This window comes from Dermacentor silvarum, chromosome 2 (genome assembly GCF_013339745.2).
Source record: "Dermacentor silvarum isolate Dsil-2018 chromosome 2, BIME_Dsil_1.4, whole genome shotgun sequence".
NCBI lineage: Eukaryota > Metazoa > Arthropoda > Arachnida > Ixodida > Ixodidae > Dermacentor > Dermacentor silvarum.
In genome coordinates, this window is record NC_051155.1 from 189,598,308 (window position 1) to 189,622,687 (window position 24,380).

At 45.2% G+C, this 24,380-nt stretch overlaps 1 protein-coding gene across 10 annotated transcripts in view; it reads right to left on the reverse strand.

Annotated features, from left to right (window-relative positions):
* The window catches only part of LOC119442320 (partitioning defective 3 homolog), a 214,448-nt gene that overhangs the window by 33,327 nt on the left and 156,741 nt on the right, over positions 1 to 24,380 (reverse strand). For all 10 annotated transcript variants that reach the window (XM_049662045.1, XM_049662046.1, XM_049662051.1 and 7 more), the window contains exons 2-11: positions 14,113 to 14,217; positions 13,372 to 13,564; positions 11,807 to 11,949; positions 11,290 to 11,484; positions 10,911 to 11,002; positions 8,884 to 8,961; positions 7,328 to 7,472; positions 5,736 to 6,015; positions 3,145 to 3,440; positions 1,297 to 1,440 (exon numbers count right to left, since the gene is read on the reverse strand). In XM_049662045.1, the coding sequence (XP_049518002.1) occupies positions 1,297 to 1,440; positions 3,145 to 3,440; positions 5,736 to 6,015; positions 7,328 to 7,472; positions 8,884 to 8,961; positions 10,911 to 11,002; positions 11,290 to 11,484; positions 11,807 to 11,949; positions 13,372 to 13,564; positions 14,113 to 14,217 (1,671 nt within the window). The remainder of the gene's footprint in view (positions 1 to 1,296; positions 1,441 to 3,144; positions 3,441 to 5,735; positions 6,016 to 7,327; positions 7,473 to 8,883; positions 8,962 to 10,910; positions 11,003 to 11,289; positions 11,485 to 11,806; positions 11,950 to 13,371; positions 13,565 to 14,112; positions 14,218 to 24,380) is intronic.

Genomic DNA, 24,380 nt, shown 5'->3' on the forward strand with positions numbered 1-24,380 from the left:
GGGCTTGGCCAATAAATCCAACCAAGATCAATAGATGCCTCTGCCTATAATCATGGCCAAATGCGATCTTGTGAGCCACATTCCCTCGGCACGACAAATTCTGACACCACTTGGTAAGCCATAGCTACCATCTTTACTACACGCTGTCTTTTGATATAGGCGGAAAGCGAATCTTGAGAATGTGGCTATGATGGGTAATGAGTCCAGATGAAAGCACTACCTACAATTATGAGCAGTGACATACAGTCGAAACCGCTTATAACGAACTCAATAGTTCCGCGAAAAGTGGTCGTTACATCAGTAGTTCGTTATATATGGACTCGCCCTTAAAAACGCTCAAAAGTTAACCGCACTGAAGCTGGCGTTAGCAGTTACAATTCGGCAGCACTTTGGTCCGAAAACCATATTTTCAGTGTCATTTTGTTCCTGGTGCGATTCTGCACCAAGCTTCTGCGGCATGCAGCCATTCTGCAAAGGTCTCGGACATCATGGTCTCAGCATTATGACTGCACATCAGCCACACAAGAGCCATAAAATTACGTTATCTATGTCGCTTTGTGCGAAAAAGCAATGTTCGAAAGGTAAAACATCACCGCGAACCGTCATCAGCAATTGACAACATGTAAACGAAGCGCCGCCGAACCGTATCAGGCCGTATCATCGTCGCGGTTGGACTGGAGTCGAGTGAGCACCGCCGTGTGCTTAGTTTGGTCGCGCTTCCGTGCTTTGGCACTTCACGTGTGCTCTCTTTTTTCCGTGACCGGATTCAAAGCGTTCATTCTAGCAGTATGCCAATTTAAAGAACATTCGTTATATCTGGAAGCAGTTTCCATAGGGGGGGGGAATCGTAAGTGCACTGAAATGTGGTCGTTCTAACCGATAGATTGTTATATATGGGATCGTTACAAGTGGGTTCAACTGTACTACTATTGAATGATTGCCTTCAGGGTTTCTTGTTCCCTTTCGAAAATGGACTGGTCCTTAACATTTTCTTCCTTTCTTATAGTATTTCCTTATAGTATTTCCAAACATAAATCTGCAGCTATCGGCAATTGCCTTCCATTCTGGTATACATAATACTGTGGCCATATGAAGCCAGCAGCCAATGAATAAGGGGAAATGAGGGGCTCCATTTTTATTCAGGTAGAAACCATAGCAACCATATTAAGTCAATAAGCAACCACCACTTTGGTGTGACATGACTATCATACACAGATGGAGGGTACAACACTTGCACAACTTCAATGAATTATTTATTTGAAACAGGGAGTGAGCACGGTATATAGCAGCACTCACAATTTCCCGTGGAAGGCCAGGGCTAGGTGAAGGATCCGGTTCCTGCCTAGAGACTACCAGTTCCACAGTGCTGCCAGGTGGCGCATTTCTCAAGATTGTGACAGCATCCGTTTGTGACCGACCTGTCATTTCTACACCATTCACCTAAAAAGAAAATGTTAAAATGTGAATTCCCATCTGTTCTGTTAGCAAAAGCAAAACGTCGTACAATGTTCTCACATAAAGTTAGCATGATGCCACATAAAAGACTGAGCTCGAGAAAACTCCTTGGTGTTCACAAAAAAAAGCATCGATGAGTGAAAGGTAGCAACTTGTTACGTATTATCCAGCCGATCATCTTTGTGACTGAGAAGGCTGCTTCAGCCACAACTATATCTGCCAAAAACGATTGTGAGGATATGTATAGCTATATACATTCCATCACAGAACTGAAGAACTCGCAATTAGCGGTGCGCGAATACTCAAATATACGAATACAAATTGCACAGTGAACATTCAAATAACTTGAATCGCTAATCGAAATGTTTTAATTTAGACAGCGGTATATGCGAAGTTCCGCCATGTAACACCATACCGTGACCCTTATTTTGGATAATGCAGACTTCGGATATAACGAATCTGCTGGATTGTTATGCTGGATTATTATGGCTCATTGTAAGGAGCGTCCACTGTATACAGCAGAACCTCGTTCATACGTTTTGGAAAAAAAAAACGCAAGAAGAAATGTCTTAACTGGGTAAATGTAAGATCCGCAGTCACTAAATGTTTTGCCACACTCGACTGTAGTTCACATCTACGTAATGCAAGGTTTTGCTTCAATCATTACAGCACCAAACGACGAGGCGCCCACCGATCTGGTGGGGCGTGAGCAGCCTGAGATGCGTGTTGTCGTTTTTTGTGGCCTCAGCAAGCTTACGTTTGTGCCTCTTGAATTCGGCCTGGGTGAGCAGCTTTTTCAGGCGAAGCATTTTGGTGGGAAGTTTTGACATATTTACTCAGTGAAAATCGTTGCGGCACGATACGCCGATGTGCATTGAGCCCTTGCGGCCCAAGCAACCTGCGACACGCATTGTCGTTCGAGATGCCGATGGGAAACCGAAATGAAATCACCGTAATATGATGCCACGATGCCGCCAGAGCGAATTACGATGCTCGCTTTGTGCCACCGTTCCTTGCTGCAGGCGGCGCGAAGTGAGCTTGGGTTCGGCAGGCAGTGCAAAGTTAGCTTGGGTTCTAGTCTATTAAAAGCGTGCAGTGCGCTTCCAACAGTGCTATGCATCAAACGCGTTGTAAAGCAGGTAGGTGAAAATGCTTATTTATCACAATGGGTTGGCGACAGCTGTGAATGTAAACATGCAATGACCCGCAAGGAGATTTGCTGGTGCCGGAACAGGAACCGGAGTGTGTGGCGGCATTTCCACACGACACGGGTGAGTGGGTACTGAGGAGAAGCTGCTGCTGCGGGCATCTTCCGGTCTCTATCATGCGAGCCCCGCACCTTTTCTTGTTTACATGAGATCTAGCGGCCAGAAAACATATCACACAATCGCAGTTTGGCAATAATACTGAACATTGGTGCCGAAAGATTGTGCTTTCCGGGAACGTATTGACCGGTAAAAAAGAAGTGTAACTGTATTGGGTCATTTTTTGTGTTCTCAGTCGCGAACTTTGGTACCGGTAAATTGAACGAAACAGGATTGTATCAACAAGGTTCTACTGAATTGTCTCTTATGAGACATGCTGCAAAGCCTGGGGGAACTACTAAACTTTTAATGGCTCCTAAGAGACGTGACCTAACACAGTCAGATCCAAAAGTGCTGGTCAGTGTTTCCATGCACTTTTCCTCACCTCAAGTAACCGGTCACCTGGCCTTAGCCGGCCATCATCAATGGCTGCTCCTCGAGGCAAGATGTTCTTGATGTAGATGGGGCAGTTCCCACCGGCAGGGTTGTCCCGTGTCGTGACACTGAAGCCCAAACCTTCGGGCCCCTTGACCAACTTGATGTGCACTTTGCGGCCGATCTTACGCGTGTTGGCCACATTCAGGCATGAACTGGTTGACCGTCCATTGGCAGCGGCGTTAGGTGGAGGCGGTGGAAGCTTTTTTGTTGGTGTCACTGTTGCCACCTTACTGTTGAGACCACCTGGGATGTGGAGAGTGAATAGAAGGTAGGTAAGCAGCAAATAAATAAATAAAAGGAATGACTGCATGATGTACAACGAAGAAAAAACAAACAAAGGAAACCAAAGCTGTCCTTTTCAGTTTCCTCAGATTTCAATTATGCACCAAGCGAGACGCTGCATTCCAGTCTCCCCGTCTTACTTTTACCTAAAAAAATGTTTTCGTTAAGTAACCGCTGTTCCAGTTTTCCTCTATCTCCGAAACGCGTATTTAACACTTCAGAAGGGGAGGGATTCGTGTGAGAATCAGGAACAAATGAAACCACAGGCACGATGACAAACAGCTTGCTCCTAATAGTAGGACTTGAGTATCTGAAGCTTGAAATAGCACAATCAAATGTAGTATGACGTTAGCCATGGCTTGGCTCTGTTGCACCCTAGCTGACGCAAGTTGTGAATTCTCCATTGTTCTTATCTCTTATTATTATTAATCTTATTCTCTGTAAGGCAAACTAAGAAAAGTCAAATTCTTTAATAAGCTGCACAGTTCATGGAAAACCTATGCAATACTATTTGCCTAGTATTACTAGGTAATACTAGAGAATAACTGCTAGGAACTATAATACTTGTAATGAATTATCTTGCTTCAATTAAAAAGTTAAAATAACCAATAATCAAGCCCACAATTTCATATATGCTGAACTTCCTTAATATCTCCACCACTGCCAATAAGGTAAAAAATGTCATCAATGATTATTCCCAATCTCAATAATATTGAGCAGAACTGTGGATGCTGAACCTTCTGTCGGCCAATCAGAAAAGAAATTCAAGATGTCTGCAGAAAATAAATGTTCAAAGTTTTGGTACAGCGCTCAGCAATTGAAACGTGATAATCAGACCACCTGGCAGCCAGCGCTGTTTGCACCACCACAATGTATCCCAGAGGCTCTCGCTTTCATTGTACACCACAATGCATCAGTTCGGTATCCCCAGCACCAACCAGTGGCACAAAAAGTGCCAGCAGCCATGCACTACAGCTATCGCGTTTCAATCAATGAGCACTGTACATGTGTTCAGGCCCATCAAGACAGCCAATAATGTGACAACCGAACTATCAGCCAGCTGCAGACTGCTTTTATTGCGATGGCAATTATATGGACACTCCAAGTGCATTTTTGCCGTCGCCGTTGTCGTCGCTGTGATGTTCCGTATAAAGTCCAACGGCGATAAAATCGTCGCCGCGCGCCATGCGTTGTGTGTGCGAGTGAAAACGTGCGAGGGTGAGCCAGCAACCGCAGCTTAACCTCGCGCACGCTAGAGAGGAAGGCGGCCAGAAGTGCATGGTTTTCGTTCACGTGAGGAACGGAGAGGAGGCGACGGAGACGGGAGGGTGCGTTTTGCTTAGTACGTGGCTACTGCTCGCGGAGCTAAAGCAATCTGCAACGCAGCGCGGGCTGTCCCTGCGCACCATATCTTGAAAGCGATCTCCAGACGGCTCTGACCTTTGTATGCGCTGTGCTTTCGCTGCTCTGTTTCCGTTGAAGCGATATACTACCGCACGAACCTTTGCTTGCTGCGGCAGCCGCGCTCGTTCGCGCCAGCGTTTTGACAGTGGTTGTCTGCAGTCATCGAGTGTGATCTATTCATGTTTGCTTGTGCGCGCTGACACTACGCTTGTTAATTCAGTTAGTAAGCGAATGTGTCCAAGTTTATGCAGGCGATCAAACTACTATCCCTACTCCGTATAGCTGTCTACTAATTTGCTACCGCAATTGATGCTTCGCGCGAAAATGCGACTTTTTTTTTTGTATGGCTAGCTTCACCAATTCAGCTTTAAGTTATATGATGCCAGCAGCAGCTTCCACAATGCTACATGGTATTAGCGGTATAGAACACAGGCTAGAAGTACCCAGCCACACAAGTGACACTGAAAACTCAGTAGACCGATTTCACCGCATTCCAAGTGTACATGCAATGGCCCTGCTGGTTGCTAAGCATTCTCCTTTCCTTTTGTACTTGGGTTCAAGGAAACATTTAGTGGACTTTCGAGGAGAATGCCAGTGTAGATTTTTCCTGCAAAATTTAGGAAGCTAGGGGTGGGGCTCCACATTGCCCCTCCTATGTGAAGTCTCTTTATACTCACCACAGTTGTCCTTCAACCCACTACGACTACTATTGACATGCCTTATGGCTGCAGTGGCATAGTACAAACTTGTCAGGAAATCAGTCTAATATTTTGTAAGCACTGTTTAACTTCAGGGATAATTCACTAGTGCTTCATAAGAAGCTTGTGCTGCGACTTTGAAAACCATACTCACTCCTCTCTTCTCCCTCAACGAGACCATTGACGGAGCCGTTGTTGAGCCCTTCAGCTGTCTCTTTGCGGAAGGAAGATGGAGGTGGGGGAGGCCGCTTGGGTGGACTTTGCGTTGAGGATGTTAGAGAAGACCCCACATCACTGCCACTTAGTGTTGATGATAACGATGGAGGCAGTGACAGGGGCAGAGGAGGAGGAGGTGACGACATAGGAGAGGAACCTGAATGTGTTGGCCTCCGCCGCGACAGGTGCAGGCAGATTTCTGGGGACTGCAGTGCCTCCTGCAACATGACAGAGAAGAAACAGCTTGAACACGCAAAGCATCTGTTTCTATTGAATTAAGCAGAATAAGAAAACAGCATGTTGGTCCCTTAGAAGAACCTGCTGCAGGAATGTTTGCTTTCACATGTGAAGTATATTCATGTTCAAGATAGAGGTCGAGGAACAGGAAGCTTAATGCGAAATAACTAATATATATGAGAAACAGCATGACAGCTGCAACACTGAGCAAAAAAAAAAAAAAAGTTGGTTTCTGTGCTCCATGAGAGACAGTAAAGCAACAGAATATAATTTTTGAAAAAGTAATAGCAGCAGTCATGCAACAATAACAGGAGTTAACATGCTCACTTATTAAAAAACACTGGCATCGAACTGTGACTACATCATTGGAAGTTTGTAGAGCTTATAAGTTTTTATGTTCTTGACCTGTTTTTTCTTTTTTTTTTTCAGCACAGTCGGTAATAAGTAGTATCTACTCACTACAAGTAAACTTTGGACTCCTGATGCCGATATGCATATCAGGTCAAACATTTTTTCGACTTTCCTATTCAAATACCATGTTCCATTTTTGCTGTGCCCTTTGTGCAGCTTGACACCCCTCTACCGCTTAAATAAGAAAAAAGAAAAAGAACAGAAAAGTGCAAGAATGCCCAGCAGGGTAACTGTGATGGGGGGCCTGTCATGCATTTGATCTAAAGCACTGCTTTTAGAAGCAGCCTAAGCCCTTGTACCATATGCATGTCCCTGTGACAGCGAATAACTTGAGAAGCTCTGCAATATTTGCCTTTATGCCGTCAAGAATTCCTATGCTATTTTTTTTCTTTTCTGATGGCACATTTCAAACGCCATGTTAACATGTGTTTAACTCTAAACTCTTTTTTTTTTTCTCTCCGCCCTAGCTGCCCCTACGTGCCCTTTCCATCTACAGTGGTTATAGTGACACATGTGCGTTATTTATCTTTTTCCGACGACTGTTTTTTATCGGCTAACCACTGTTAGAAAGTTATCGCTTGGCATAAGACCCACCCACATGCATTGGAACTTTCTTCAATGTTGTTGCTGATTCTATAGCGAAAGTCTAACTAGATTTAGTGTTTTGAACATTACTTGTTTTTTTTTTTTTTTTTTTTCTGGGCACAAATTTGCCCAATAAAGAGCTAGATTAGTGACTTACAGTTTGGCTACCGACTGTTTCTTCACCATCATTGCAATGTGACAAACACTCTCTGGCATAAATCTCTATTTTGACTGGCTGCTATCTCCTATTCTTCTAGGCAACGAAGATCGAGGAGCTGGTTCCCTGCATGTGCTCACCTTGAACACTTGTTGCGCAGCCTGGAAGCTCAGATTCAGGAGGCTCCGGCCATTCACTTCCACAATGGTGTCACCGACCCGCAGCCGGCCATCTCGGTCTATCCGGCCACCAGGCTCAATGCCCTGGATCACCAGGCCCATGTCCCTGGTTCCACATTAGAAAGAGGTATGAACTATAAACAACTCAGCAAGGAGCCTGTGAAGTGAGTAGTAAAGAAACTTTTTTTTTTCTTCAACACCGACAAAAATTTGTAAAACATCTATACCCATTCTGCATGTTTTAGCACCTCTTCAGTTTTCTTGAACAGTTATATATAATGTCAGGGACATGCATGCAATTGATGATGTTTTCTTGCTAGTGGTTTTCGTTATACAAGGGGGTATCAAGTATTTTGAAATTTCAAATACGAATCAAATAGTTTTGCTATTTGTTTTCATATTCGATTTGAGAATTCACTATGTGATATTGTCAAACATTCATTTTTGTTCGAACATAAGGAATAATAACCCTTATTGGAGTCTCGTCGTAGAAAGGCCAATGCAATCGGGGACAGTTGCAAATGATTATACTGCAGGAGAGCCACGGCTGAGCAGCAAATGACTGGTTTCTGAGCAGCAAATGACTTCTGCTCAATAATTTCCAGTCATTCAATAAGAATGCATCACTCTTAAGCCACCTATGCATATCTTGTCTCGATTTAGGCAAAGCAATTTATTGTTTAGACAATATCCCCATGTTTGCATCCTATTACAATAATGTGCAATGCTGTAGTGCCACACTTATGTCCTTTAACAAACACAGCATGTGTTGATGGATGTGCTCCCTTGTTTCATTACTGTTATATTCATAGTGCGCCTGATAATTGACAGCATCAGATTATCAGTTACAAGCTCCTCAATGAATTGCACATACAGTTATGAACAGCATATTACAAGTATGTACCCTATAATGTGAATAATTTTTTTTAACAAGTGGACTCCACACAAACTTTACATTTCACCCCCCACCCCTTGCTTAGAAATGAGAAAATATCCAGTATTCAATTAGAAAATGTCGCTATTCATACACCCTTGCTTGAAAGGGGTGAAACATGAAGGGCCTATTCACTGTTATAGCATTTGCTTATATTATGATTTTTTCCACATAAATGTTGTTCGACACCAGTGCAGCCAATGCTATGTGTAGATCAAAGCCCCCTCATCTCCCTGTGTTTTCATGTTATGTTCATCAGTCATGAAAACATAGCATCAGGGTCATAACATGAACAACAGCTTGGGCACAAAATACAAAGTAGAACAAGGCAAAGAATGAGAAGAGATGACTGTTATGTATCTGTGCAAGGACACCTCATAAAAATTCATGAAAACAAAGAGAGACAATAACTATCTTTGCTTTCCTGAAATTCTACAATTGCCGAAAAAGATTTCACGAGGTTATTTAATATAGTCACACTACCTTTCACTGGGCTAAATGATTTTCATGCTATGCTGAGCAGGCATATATATTTGAAAGAAAGAGTGGCATGCCTCAGGAAGAAAAAAAAAGGTTTCCTCACCTTCCCCCACTGCCTTGTTCTGGAACAACATGGATGCCCAATGGGCCGGCCTCATTCTTGAGTACAACTATGGAGTCCCTGGATGAAAAAGCAAATAACACCAATTAGAAATTTCTGCATAATTATGCTTGCTCTAACTCACCTTGCTGCTTAGTAACAGTTCATTTTAATACTAACAGCAACGTGTAAGATGTGAGCAGTGTGGCACAGTTCGAATAGACTTGGCTGTAGCACAATGCATCAAAAAATAACTACTATTCAACCGGTTAGACTGAATTAGATGCGCGTGCCAGGAGCTGTGCCAGTTCACTCAGAGCAGATAGCACGTGCAAGCACGGAAAAAAAACAACTGAGCAGACACTTTGGCTACTGCCTGAAGTAGATTAACTACACGTTGGGTGAGCTGGTACTTACACTGTGAGTTGGCCAATAAACACACGGATGTGAAGGAAGACATTAAAAAGATGGGAGATGCATTTGTCAGTTGGTTACTTATTTTGTTGACAGAAAAATAATATGTGTACCTGGTGTAGCACGTGTTACAGGATTGACCAATAGGAAAGGTCAGCCGCTGTGTGTTCGCATGGTTTCGATAATTCTTTGTTTTGCGTTGTTTCACTACCAGGTGACATCTGTAAGAGATGTCTTTTGTATAAGTCGCCATGCCTTCAATAAAAGCACCACTTGAGAGTTTGCATTTGTGTTGTCCATGCCTTCCCTTCTCATCCATGTGTTTATTGTGCGACCAACAGTATGCCTCAGATAGCAGCTATCGAACTTATTGTCATTCACGGTGGGGATGAAGCATACCAAGCAAGGTAGCTTGGGGACACTAAAGTTAATGCTGTAACTTTAGAGAAAAAGCTTGGCAAAAATAAGATAGTCCGGAGAAGTGCACTGTCATTGCAGCCACCACGGTAAAACTTGTGCTGTGGCCAGCGTAATTAATTGGACCATGGCTAGGGTATGTAATGCACTGATCACACAAAAACATTGGTACGACTTGGCAGGAGAACCAGGATGCCGAGCTAATCTATTTAACTGCTGATGATAATCAGTGCTGGAAAAGATGCACACATAGAAAGGGGGGGAAACTAATTCGTATCAGCAGTTATGCAAAACCAACTAGCACAACAGTTTGCCCTCCTTAGTTCACACATCTTGCAATGTCAAGTAACACTACTGCCAGGACACATTGGCGCACATGTGAACAAGGCTCTGCCTGCATTCATTGGCGCAGTGCCTCTATTGCCATGTTCATTTCACTCTGCATGCATTGCCTAATAGCATTTATTGGCTTTGCATTAGCGTGCCAGCGGCCACTTGAGTGCAGTGCATCGATCTGCAATGCAAAATTTTTGGAGCATGGAGTTGTAGAAAAGCCGCGTTCTCTCTCACAGAATTGCGAAAAACCAGGGAGGTTGGTGATTGCAATGAGGAATTTAATGCATTTGATCAGCTGCACGGTGGCTGAGAAGCACTGGTTAGGATGTCCAATATGCAGGAGAATCGATGGCACAAAGAATAAATTTTCATTCAGCATCTTTTACTTAACTGGATGTCCCAAATGTCTTTGTATACCATGTTACCTCGAGTCAAAGCCAGCATAACCATTTCAGTGATCTCATGTAATGAATGTGCCATTACAGATGTAGCAGCAGGCATCAGCTGAAGTCAAATGGCTAGTTCATGCAGACAAGCAGGTGTAATTGAGGTTCACATCACTGTTATCCCAGAGGTATAGATGCACCTCAATTTTTATTGAGCAATCATAAACTTCGACTCTGGAGGAAGTGTGTGTGTGCGTGAATTATTTTGTATTCATTAATAGTTTTATTACGACGTTATACAAGCTCTAATTTGCCTGTGACAAAAAAAAAAAAAAATGACAGTTATACATGTAAGGACATCCCTTGATTGGTATCGAACACTTCCTTTAATGTGAAAGTTCCTCGCAGCTAGGTCAAAAGGCTAGGTACAGACACTACTGCAATGAAAATAGGCCCTTAAAAGTGTGTTTGCCTCACCTTTCCTCATGGCTGCTCCCTGATGAAGCAGCACTGTCCCTGTCAGGGGAAGAGCCAGCACTGCCCAGCGGTTCTTTCCTGCTGTCTTGAAACTGTTAATGCAAACATGCAAGACTTGTAAACAGCAAGCATAATTGTTTATCTGATAATTAGGTTTTAAAAAGCATCAACCTCTGTTCCATAGTAGTATGAGCCCCTAGACATGTCAGAAAATGAACTGATGTAATAAATGAATGAACCAGAAAGGTTGTGACACCACTGCAGTAGCAATGACAATGCAGTAGCCATGCACTAGCCATTTACGAGATGCACTCGTGTAAGATACACCTTTGTACGAGGCCTATGCTGTTGAGCTTACACTGTGCATTCCACGACATACCTTGTAGAGCTGCCGGTCAGCTGCCTCTGCCCACCGAAGCATGTGGGGGTTATTGCCCAGCATGGATAGTCGTCCAGAGCCCCGCGAAATGCGCGACAGCGTCCCCGCAGTAGACTTTTCTTCACCGCCACTTCCCTCACCCCTCTCACCAGGTGGGGGAGGAGGCTGCTGCTCATTGTCTGACAGGCTGCCATTCTATGGGGTTGCAGAGCAAAACAAGGGACGCATGTAATGTCAATGCAGTATGTACGCAGCACAAGGGTGTGCTATATGACGGTGCCTGACCCACTGGAGAACAGGGATTAAAGTTCACGGTAACAAAGTGCGCATGAAAAAATTTTGTTTAAAACCTGCAATGACATTCTTACTGTCCATCACTGAGACATTACCAGTGTCCACTCCCCAGTTTTTTTTCTTCTGTTTTTGCCAAAATGTCAGATTTATAACGTGATTGTGAGTTTTAATATACCCCTTTCCCCACACACACATGGAAAACAAAACAAAAGAAAACCCTTACCTCCTTTACTCCATGGGTAAGTGAGAGGTCATCCACAACAACGGCAGCTGACCACCTCTTGCTGGGGTCAGGTTCACATGAAACTGGTGAAAGACGATTTAGCGTCGGCTCACTACCCCTTCGGACCTGAAGGGGAGCGACGCCTGAAAGGATAACAGAAAGGGTGCAAAGTTCAAGTTTCTTGCACACAAACAGGGCTTTGTATAGTCTCCATTATTATGCTGTGTGTTTCATTGACGACTGTCTCCAATTATCAATGATGACTGCTTCGTAACACAAAAAAATTTTTCCTGGCAAATATTCACAGGAATGACAGACAAAAATACTTTAGGGACTCCTTATAACCTAAATAATTAAAACCCACTAAATAATTTTTAATTATCTATGAGAGTCGCCAATAGCAAGCAGAAGTTTGAAGCTAATGGTAAGCATCAACTTCTAAAATAAATAAAATGTCCTTATTTTACACAATCCCAAGAAGAATGGCACGAAAATTTCTGTCCTCTTTTTGTGCACAAAGCCAGAACCAAGTGCAGCAAGAAGTGTACATACCTATGCCCCTAGAATGCCCATGTCTACTGCATCTAAGGCAAAGCAAATGTTGCTAATCTCTGGCAAGACAACATCTGTCTAACACAAACTACAACTAATACACTCAGTAATCAATTTCTGAATGTACCGTAGCTGAAGCTGGGATTCAAGCTTTCTCGCTACCTGGCACAAAAAGAAAGACAGTTCACCCCAATATCGCCATTATTTATAGCAATAATAGTGCGTTGCTGTTTGTAGTAATAGCCACTGCTCATCATGAGGCCAACAAACAAAATTGGCACTCCTTGTGGCACGTGTGAACGGCTACTGCGTACACAATACAGTACACTTATACGTCGCTGCATTTTGTTATAATAAAATCTGCTTGCTGTGTACAAACTGATGATTGTACTGAATAATAAACCAGCATTCCTGGTCAATGCCATATTCTGACTTCGCCTGTGGTCCCGGACAGTCATCAAGAAAGAGCATACATAACATTTCTTTTTATCTCATCAGTGCAATCAAGATGCAGCTAGGATTGCAACAGATTGAGGGTCATGCTCTTGTGAACATGAGAAAAAGATTATGCGCTGTAGGATCCTGCAGAGAAACTTTTCAGGTTCTATGCAGAGGAGTGCACGTGTACGTGCACGTAAACTCATGCTCAACATGAGCTGCAACACGGTGACCTTGGTCAAAGGGGCTCCAAGACTGCACGGCAGCGTCGACATATCAAAAATTGGTTTAATAAACACCAACAATAAGAATGGTGTTTAGCTCTTCCTATTTTTCGTATGTGGGCACTACCGTGCAGTCTTAGAGCCCTTTAGACCCCGGACACAGTGCAGCAACTCATGCTGAATGCAAATGTACATGCGTGCAGCTCACATATCAGTTCAGAGCTCCGTTATCTGCATGCCAATGCTGCTATCTTGCTTTAGTGACGCTTCATATTGCTGCTATCAACTATGGCTGGAATAGTGAAATGTTCTGTGCAAAAGCAGCATGACATTGGTCAACTCTCAACTCACCCACTGGAAGCTTGTCAGCAGTAATTTCCTCCACATCCACATAACTGGAACCCCCTTTGACGCCTCCATTGTGGTTCAGCTCATTGCAGTGGAAGATGTCGGGGCTCTCAGTGCCCACAGAACTAGCGCTGGTCCCATCTCCAGCATTGTGGGTTGGGCAAGGAGATGACTGCTCCTCAAACACGGCTATGATCTGCACAACAGGATGTTGACATTCTTCCTTACTACTGAAGAACAAACAGCAGTCAATTAAGCAGAGTTAATGAAAGGCACACAGCTCTCTTTGTATAATTGCAAATGAGTCACTAGCTCAATTTAGGTTTATGTGAGTAAATAATACATTTCTAGGATATTTAGAAGCAACTGACAAAGCCTCTGTGTAGACCTAGCCAGACAACAATGGTCAATTTCACCATTCCTTGTGATGATGCTGTGTGGCCAATGCTGGAAGATAACAATATGATTATAACGTTTTCTCATAACTTGTGATAAAAGTATTTCATGTTCACAACTATATGAGCAAGCAAACATTCAAGGATAATAAGCACCTAACTTAACAAAAGAAAAATCAGCACAAACAGTGCCTAACTTGTGCTGAAGTGGTACAAACAGCAAGAAAGCATGAAAAAAAGCTAAATTTATGCCCAAGACTCATGAACATCGTAAAACAAAAATGTCCAAAGAGATAAAACGAAAAAGAGTCTAGTGCATCAGCAGTGGACAAAAATGAACACCACTCACTTGTTCTCTGTCGTCGACAACATCATTGAGGTGGTCGTCAAGGTCCAGGATGCCCCCATCATTACAGCTTTTAACATTATGTACAGTAACCCAGGTGTCTTGAGGCTGCAATGAAATAAAATACCATCCAGACATTCAGAACTTTAATATGCTCCATCTCTTTCAACAGTGCACAAAAGCAGATCGAATGTCGTTTCATGTATGTAAAACATCTATGTTTCATCCACGTATGTTAAAATAAACCAGTGCTCACCAATCCCATTCATATGGTAGCTGTATCTGTCAATCTGCATGTTAATTTATCTAAACTGTCGAGGATCCGTTATTACCACTGAAGCAGATGCAAAATGTGTGATGGCACTGGGTCTCAGAACTACATTTCAACAACTTGACAACAGTCAATTAAATAATGCGAACACTCACGCGAATAAGAAATGAACCAGCGATAAAACTCTGTTACCCATGTAATATTGCAAAGCTTTTGCAGTGTTATGCAGCAAAAGTTCTGTAATAACTGCAAAATAACCTATTTAAACAAGTGTGTACAGTTATTCAGAGTCAGAAATGTTTGCAATGCTACGCTATTTCCGAACTGTGTCAACTATAATTCTTGTTATTTATAGCCATAAATAGTTCTACACCACTAAAAACCATATTAATGATTACTATCAGTGAAGACAGGAGCCCTAAAGTATAAATGTTCATCATTGTGCTCTGGCTCACCATTTGAAGTCTAGTCCACAAGTGGACAGGAAAATTAAAAGATTAAAGTATACTATTAAGACGAATTACACTGTAGGCATTGACATTAATTGTGAGAAAGCTCAGAATACAATTGAAGATATGCATCCCCGTCCAAAATCTTTCACAATAGACAGGTGTCAAGACAGCTGCCTGGGGAATAGAGGTAAACAAAGCCTTCCCTAGTGTCTTGACGGCCCAGTTATTTCACTCGGACACTATTTATAGAACGGCAGCAGCTCCTGGAGCTATGGCCACAACAAAGAAAGAGACAATGTACAGGAAGCTAGGAGGACCCCACAAAAGACAGCTGGCTGCCCATTGTAACTCAATGACAGGTAGTGGAGGGGCTGAGGTGTCAAGTCACTGAGCTCTTCAAATGCAGAAACCCTTTCTAAGGTTGCTGTACCATTGACAGCCCCTCCAATGCAATGAATAATGTGACAGCAGGTGAAGAAAACTCGATATGCCTGCTACGACTATGACTATTACCATGATTGGTGGATGTGCACAAAAACAAATGAAAGAAGATGCAAAGAAATCGAAACAATAAAAATTAATATCAGCTGTCCACTAGTTTTTTTGCAGCACTGGTGATGCATGCACATTTCACGGAAAGCTAACAGGCACATCAAGGAAGGCTTAGTGATATATTAAATAACATTATATAATAATATTAATAACATCTAATACATTAAAGTAACAGATGCATTATGGAAAGCTAACTAGTTTAGTGTAAAAAACAAGCTCAATGAACGAAGCACAAAACAAAATTTTTTAAGGCTGAAATTTGTGGGAAAAGACATTCCTAAATGAATGTACCTTGGGTAACTGAGGAATTAGCGTATGCTACTTCATGCTTTTGTGCTATGAAAACACTCGCTAAAATAGTTAACGCCAAAAGTTAGAAGTAATCTGGACTAAGAAGTGTACTCAGATACTCCCCTATAACTGACAAAAACATATGTTACACACGTCATATGCGCAGGTTACGTAACAGTCCAACAAAATCACCAGTTAGTATCAGAACCACCGAGCATATAGTATGGTGAACTAGATATGAGTACCAGGATTACTGTTTTAGGGTTTCCATTATTACACTGGCATTATAAAGTTCCGTAATTTTTACAGGTTTTCCCTGACTTTTTATAAAAGTCCCCTGGTGGTATATCACATTGGAGGTTCAGGCGCAAGAAAAAAAAAAAAAAAAAGGTGATTTATAACTTGTCAAGCAACTGGGCCAACTCATAATTTTGAACAACCAGTAACCTAGTAAATTAGAGGTGGCATGCACAATCAGATTCAACTAGTATTGCAACCACGTGGCCAGGTTCACAATCACAAAACCATTAAAATACATCATTATTTGAGGATTACGTAAGTTCAGTTTAAAATTTGGTTTATTTCTCGTATACAGCTCGCTTTTCTATAACCACTGCAGATGCCAATTTCTTTGATTCACAGCAACTAGCGTAACTTTTTTTTTTTTTTTTTTTTCTGCACAGGTTTTCCCTGACGGCAGACACCGTAGGCCTGCAGCCACATGCAGCAAGTTCAGCGCAAACTGTAAACGGTTTACGTGACAAATGCACGCCAGGCTCGAATCTGCGCCGGCTAAGAGTGCGAAAATAGACCAGACAGCAACGTGCCTATTTCGGCTTGGTGGACGAGGACCACGACTAACGTGGGAACTTCTACTCCTCAAGCGCGAAAGACGACAAAGAGATGCGACCTACGGCGGTGCCTTGGCCGGCAAATCCAGCACACGGTCCAATAAGCATGCATGCACGCGTCGCTGCTTCAAACGACGGCCACCATCGCCGCGCAGACAAAACGAGGCTGCGCCGACGGTCACGGTTGCTGCGCGCCACGGCTGATTCCAGGCGGCTCTTTCTTTTCTCTTTAGCGGCAAACCCGAAGAGACCATTTGCCTCTTCTAGCCAAACGCCACAGGTTCGTTCGTCGATCTGCTGCTATCGCTGCTACTCACAGGCCATCGTCCCGTAGCCACTGCGCCGCTGCTTGGAAGCACCATGCCGAGCGTGCACGATTGTATCGCACAGTAAATAATGATTACACTATACGCGCGAACGTAAATTGCACGTTGCCAAGGGGTACGCCGAGTGAAACGACCAAAACTTTGGGCCTGATTATGAGGAGCACAGGTGGAGCACGTGGTGGCGGGCAGCGCAGTCGAAGGCGGAGACTTTCAAAAGTGCCCGCCGCACCTGCGCTGGTCATGATGGCGATTCGAAATCCGAGCAAGCTGAGTTTGTCAGTGGCAGTATTTTGATTTAAAATATAAAAAGAAAAACCCTGTTGGCAGAAGAGAGGGAGAAAACGATGAAAAATTGTGCATAAACCATTGACGATGATGCCCTTGACGGCCAATATTTGTAGCAGTGTTAGGTAGCGTTCGTTTTTAATCAGAACATGTGTGGTTCGAGCCTTTCTTTTTTTATTTATTAAAAAAAATTAAGGTCAGGAACATACAGTCAGCCCCATACAAATGTACTGTTACAGTGTACTATAGTACTGTCAAGCCTCACATCGCCCTAAATAATTTAATATAATAGCTTTTCTAAAGCCAGTTTCGGTTTCCTTTCTACTGTCTTGTGACGTCATGAAACAGTACGTGATCGTCACGTGATAACAGGACATTGCGACATTTTGACACTAGCCGCAGAAAAGCTATTAAATTATTTGTGACGCTCTGAGGTCTGTCACTAGTTTCCCTAGGGTTTAGAGGTCTAGGCTGTTCATTTAATGCAAAAAAGAAAAGAACAATCGAAAATGCAGTGTCGGTACTCTTTAGTGATTCCACGGCCGCTCGATGAACACGCACGTTCTGATCTAGCGACCGTGGTAGTTCGGCTACAGTGCCTAGAAAATACTTAAGTACATTCTAGGCACTGTAGTTCGGCTATGAACGCCAAGAGCCCGCGCCCTGTGCATTGGCGCCTTTGTATCTGCGGTGCAAATACCACAAATATGGGCGAAAGATCCAAAGAAAGCTATGAATTCGCAAGAAATGTATATATATATATATATATATATATACATTTCTTGCGAATCATACCAGTTTGTCAAACTTCAGGACATATATATATATATATATATATATATATATCCTGAAAGTTTGACAAACTGGTATGATTTCAGGAGAAACACGATTGCGCTGTGATTTTCCCCTTCGGCACCTCAACTTATGGTATGTACACTCCGCGCGGCAGGAGTTTATCATAGGTTTGTCGAAATGCAAAGAAAGAACTCGTGGGAAATGCAGAGCATACAGCGCTACATAAAGAAAACAGAAGGAGAGCTACGCAGTAAAAGCAGCCACCGTCTCCGCCGTCTACACAGCGGGGCAAGTCGTGCACTTTCGATGGATCATCGCCCGAGTCACCTTTCATTACGACCCGATCACACCACCGCCAGACAATGGGCTCCGCATACCGGCATCAAACGTGACGGATAACGACCGCGGCGATCACAAAAGCCGGCTCGCTGCGGTGTGTTCGCAGCGCAGCACGTACGGCGGACCCATGCGCAACCCTCGCATCGGTGCAGAAGTGAGGAGGGACGAAGCAGCAATTACTCCTTGTGGGCACGAACCGAACATAAGACCATCCCGCTGTCCGACGAGAAGAAAAAGACGAGCCAGACAAGGAATGGAACCGGATGGAATACAGCGAAAGTACGCGCGCAGTTGTTCGAGATAAAAGATGGCGGTAGTGAGACGTACAGACTAACATCAAGGGGCTTTAGTACAGACCACGGTACAGACTGACATTATCTCCTTCCTGCGTACGGCACGCACATGCGCCGACGCGAACTCGGAAGACCTCGCTTTGACAGCAACCGCGTCATCGCGACGTGTCCGACGTGGCTATATAGAACTAGAATTAGAACTAGCATTCTAGTTCACTACAGACGTGGCATCAGGCGTCGTTTCACGTGCGTATAAGGCGGCACGGACAACGGCAATGCGAGAGAGAGCATTTGCTATTTTTGCTATCGTCATTTGATGGTCGTGCCCGATCGACGTCGGTGTATGCGGATGACTGCAGCCATGCAGACGACCGCCGAGCTCGCCGTCTCTGTTGCTGGGCTCTCGTCTCGTTTCCGCTGTGCCCTCAGCCTATTGTGTGAGACCGGCTCGCGAATGGAAGAAGAGACTGGAAATAAAGTAAAAAAATGCGGTCGTCGTATGCACGCGTGCATCCCGCGCAGTATGACCTTCTCTGACAAGGCCTCTCTCTCTCTTGGTCTCGGGCGCCTTGGCATGCAAGTCTCTTTCAGAGCGCGTTAAGGACGCCACGCAACAAACGGGCTCCGTAGTAGCTACGTCTATTCAAGATAGACGCCAACTGCAAACGACGACTAACCCCCCCCCCCCCCCCCCTCCCCGTTACTTCTGTAGCGCTTACTTTTAAGTGACTAGAAATAGTTTCGGGGACCTGTGTTCGCCAGCGAGTGTCAGAGGGCTGCGAGGCTGTAATCCAATCTGTGACCATTGCAAGGTCTGAGAGGCTGTATCCGCGGAGAATGGTGTTTGAATGCGCCGTTGCTGCGTTGGCAGTTTGACGGCATTTCAAGGCAGGGTGAAAGCTGGGTCGTCGCTCTGTCCGAGTCGATAGCTCCGCCAGTGGTTCTATCGGCCCGTAGGCAGCAAAGTACCGCAATTCATTGCTTTGTGGACGTACATGTACGTACTATAGCGCAACCTGCGTTGAGATCACGCGTGAATGCCTCTGTTGTGAACGCGGCGAGGGCAATAAGGTTCGGGTAGTTTATTAGTGCAGCTCATAGGCATGCGCGCAGGGGGCATGCCCTGAGGGGCATTTTCTTGAACAAAAATAGAAAGCAGTTATTGTCGTTTCTCTGCACTATAATTTCTATTAAAGTGACTGGTACATGATTGCCGGTCGTTTAAGCTAGCTGTGGACAAAATACACATTGCAAACCAGCCGTTTCATAGTGGCTGCTCGTTTTCCCTTCAATGTTCACGAAGCTTCCCATGCAGGGTGGATAGTACGCGAACAAGAAAGTATACGGGAGCTCTGCAGGACAGTTTGAGCCTGTTGACTATATGTATGTCCGTCGCACCAAATAAATATGTATATCTCAGCGAAAAAGACAAAGTGAAACACAGCTCGCAATAAAAAGAAGACACGCACATCGAAATCCATTTCGAAAAGGATCATCCGGACGTAACTATATGCCCTTAGCAGAGGATCATGGGCCGCATATGTAACAACAGGACATGTACAGGGGTACATGTTGCAAGAGGGCACGTTGTGTTCGGTAGAGAGAGAGAGAGAAAGTAGCACTTTAGAAACGTCAGGAATGCCATGCAGCTCGCTGTCGTGTACGCCGGCACACGCGTATCCAATTGTTTCTCTCGACTGGGTATGCTACGACGCATTCGCTGCTGCGACTTCAGGAATGCGAATACGCTGTCCGATGGTTCTCCAGTTCCACAGACGCGGCTGCTTCAGCCGAAGTTCCCACGCAGTACACACAAGCATGCAGTGCACGCGTAACAAAACGAGCAACACATAGCTGCACATGCACACAGCTGCCGACCTCTACCAAAACGCCGCCACTACACGGTCGCTGCATGCAGGCGCTATATAGCTATATAGCACAGGCAACTCGATGCAACTCGAGGCGCCTCCCACCACCACGCAGCGGTATACACACGTCGAAGCACAGCCGACTCAACCACGGTGCGGGCTCGCTATACAAGACGGCCGTCGGTTAGAGTGTGCCGGATGATCCTATCGCAACGGTGTTTCGAAGCACACGGGGAGGCCGCCGCACCCCCGTGTATACAATGAGAGGTTGCTACATGCACGCAGTCGGCGCGTGGTGCTACTAAACGCCGCATCACCCACGCAACAATTACGCGCGGCAGTAAAGAAAGAGGCCGGACAGCGTCTGCTGCCGGCAGAAGCGAAGAACGGATACGGATAGGCGGCTCATGGATGCATCCTCGGAGTGGTTCGCACGCACGTATACACGCAAGCATTGCAGGAATCGTTACCCCAAGGACCGCGAGGAAAAGGTGAACGCTCGCAGGCGAGGAACGCGCGTAACTTCGTATTGCATGCCGCGTGCTTAGGAATTATATATATATATATAAAAATGCCGCGTGGAGAGGAGAGACACTAGCTGAAACGAACAAGAGCAAGAAGGACGGCTGAGAAATGTGCGAAACAAAAGACGCAAAATGAAAATAAAGAAAGAAAATGGACGGCGCTAATCGCGGCGCGGAAGCAAGCTTCATGCGTGCTGCTGCCGCTCAATTGCCTCGCGCGCATGCATGCGGGATGAACGCGCGCCATCAAGAAGAATCAGAAACGCCTCGAGGCGCCACTTCCTTCCGCGCGAGGAATGCCGAGCCGGCGCTCATTAGACGCGTACGTGCTCGAAAACTTCTCCACGTTCCTCCGGCGCCGCCGGGCATCGAGTGCCTCGCAGGCGCTTTGGCAGTGTATATGTGCAATCGACTAGAGTACGCGGACGAGATGACTTGGGATAACGCTTGCACGACAGCGGGCGTCGTACTTCGTTCGCCCGCGCTCCGCAGATCGTACTTTGCGACGTAATCTTGATCGACGCAAAAAAATAATGGTTCGACTTCGTTCTTTTTTTTTTTTTTTTTTGGTAGTATAGCTGCATGCGCGCGTCCTTTGTATAGTAGTTTACCACAACACGCAAGCTGAAGCACGGCTGCAGCTCTACTAGCTCTTCAGAACCCGTACAAAATCCAGCAGAGCGCTCACACTGCATAGGTGTTTGTTGAATTACTCCCGGGATCCCAAGTTCAAAAGCGAACATAAACATCATGGCTTCCGCGAAGAGGAGAACACTTCTTGAGCTGCGAAGCCCGAGGGCATAGGATGGAATCCCGGCCGCGGCGACGGCATTTCGATGGGGGCGAAATGCAAAAACGTCCGTGTACCGTGCATTGCATGGGTGCACGTTAATCCCAGGTGGTCAAAACTAACACGAAGACCCCCCCTTATAGGGACTTCGTGTTATAACTGTACCGTGGTTTTAATACGAAAAACTGCTTCCACCACGGTTGCATGTGCGACTGTTCCCAACGTGTATATACCCTGACGCATCAGAGATTAGTGATGCATTCCGCGCAGCTCGATTGGTACACTGTAAAAGAGAAATAACGCCGACTCTCAGCAACAGGACCGAGTGCACAGCTCTTGGACAGCAGCGGTCGTGCGCTGAGTGTCCTAAAACTTTTTTTTTCAAGAGATTAAGTACGCTGCTTATCGAAATGATAACGTGATAAAAGAGCCTATATATCTTTACACCATACGCAGGCAACTTCTGAGCGCAACCAGGAGATTGTCCTTAATATGATCATCCACAAGAAAATCTGAGCATTTCTCGCCTCAAGCAGAGCCCCCAAGAATAAAACGGCGCCCGCGTAATACGACCCCGTTTACTGCGCGGACGCGAAAACGTTGACGTCGAGCCATCTCGGTATTACGCCGCTTGGAGCTTTGTCTCGGACACAATTCACCGAGCCGTGTAATTAGTCACATACTGGCTTGTGTAATAACAATACTTATGCGACATGTTTCTACCTCTGCTATAGTACAGCGGTTGGCGCGCGCCGCACGGGAAAGCCGCCGGATGCTACGGCGACAACCACCGGCGCCAAGCAGCAGAGCGAATCGCGGGCCCACTTCCACATCCAGCCGCGAACCATGGCGCGTGTTTAACTGGCACCGGTTGGCGCGGTGAATCACCGCGCATCCATGCACGGGTGCGCGCAGCAGCACGCGCCGTGCGAAAATTAATGCACGCGCTGCGTGCAAAACAACGTGCTATATATATTATATAGTTCGTTATATACGCGTCACCGTTAGGCTAATGTTTTTTCACAGCCTCCCAACAGTTATTTCGTTGACTTTTTTGCCTCGAAATAAGACCGGCACAGGTAAACCTGGCGCAAGTGCCGCACAAACCACCGTGGATCAGCTGCGGCTATACGCCGTTCCGCTCACCATGCAGTGAGCATAAGGTCGCGGGTTCGAATCTTGGCAGCACCCTAGTGGAGCCGGTATTCGGAGAAACAAACAAAAACAACCAAAAATAAATAGATAGATAAAATGATCGCAGCTCTAACCGAGCGCGCTAAAAGAATTAGTAAAGCGGAGTGTGAGACAGACGAGGACGAAGCTGAGAAGGAGCTAGGGACGGGAGAGCCGATTGTCCTAACTTGCTGAACAACGTACACATGGTTAAAAAATCCCCGGGTGGTCTTAACCAGCTGTCAACCACCAGACGCTAACCAAACGTGGGCCGGGCGCAGCCTTGAGACGTTGTAGACGCCGTCACTCAATCAACGAGGCCCTCAATGCGAAACCCCGACAAAACCTAAACACAAATATATGAAAAGACACCAGAAAGTTGGCAGCCAAACCAATTAGGATTAGCGTACTTTCATCGCTCTTGCGTTCTTGGAACGGTTCCATCGCCACTGGCAACTTATGACCTACGTCACACACCATATATACGCCGAAAGAACAAGGACAACGTTTTAAGGGACAGAGAGAGAAAGAAAGAAATTCGTACGAATATCGCGTGTCTTCCGTGCATGCCCAACGTATAAAGCCTTGGATCTTCGCTAACAAAGAAAATTCGCCAGGGACACGCAGGCGGAACGCAACGCCGCGTGTCTCGTTTTCTTCTCCGGGGTCATGAGTGCAACAGCGGCATGCAGCACCGAGGTCATCGGCGCTCAAATGAACGCACTCGGGCGCGCCTTCGTCAGAATGCGTGTCTCTATCAGCGGCGACTCGCCTCGTGGAACTCGTACACAGAGGCTGCGACACGGCCTTCAAGCGTTGGATCTATACGTATGCTACGCGTGAGTCAGGCTATCGTACCGGAACTGAACCAAAAGCTGGAGAAAAAAAAAAAAAAAACGTTATTTTTGCTCGCACCGGAAATGAACCGGAACGCTGCGACTTTTCTCATTCAGGAAAGAAATTGAAAGGAAAAAAAAAATAACGCTTTTCAAGTTGGCCACCTTTTCCGGAGATTTTCATCCATCCAAAAGTTTTCAACGCATTGCGTCAGGGGGTAGACTATAGGCGTTGTGTTAAGGCGACAACTTTTACATCGCATGAACCCAACGCACGGACCAACGCGCCAGACTGCGATGCGTGCAAAAAACCATGAGACTAGTGGAGCACATGTACTTGTTGCTTGTTCCCAGCATGGCTGTGAACGGTAGACATTTATATTTTCGTTAGCGCCAATTAACAACAGGCCGTTCAGTGAAATAGTGTTACTGGGCCATTGACCAGACATATCAATGAAGCGAGCCATCAAGGCTCTCTTGGAATATTTAGTTAACACAGGCTGTGTTAACTCAAGGCTGTGAACGAGCCCTTCAAAGACGAAGGTGTATAGTATAATCGCATCGTATACTGCCTGCCCCCATCATTGATCCTCAGTCCTCTAATTTTCTCATGTTCCCTTTCCCA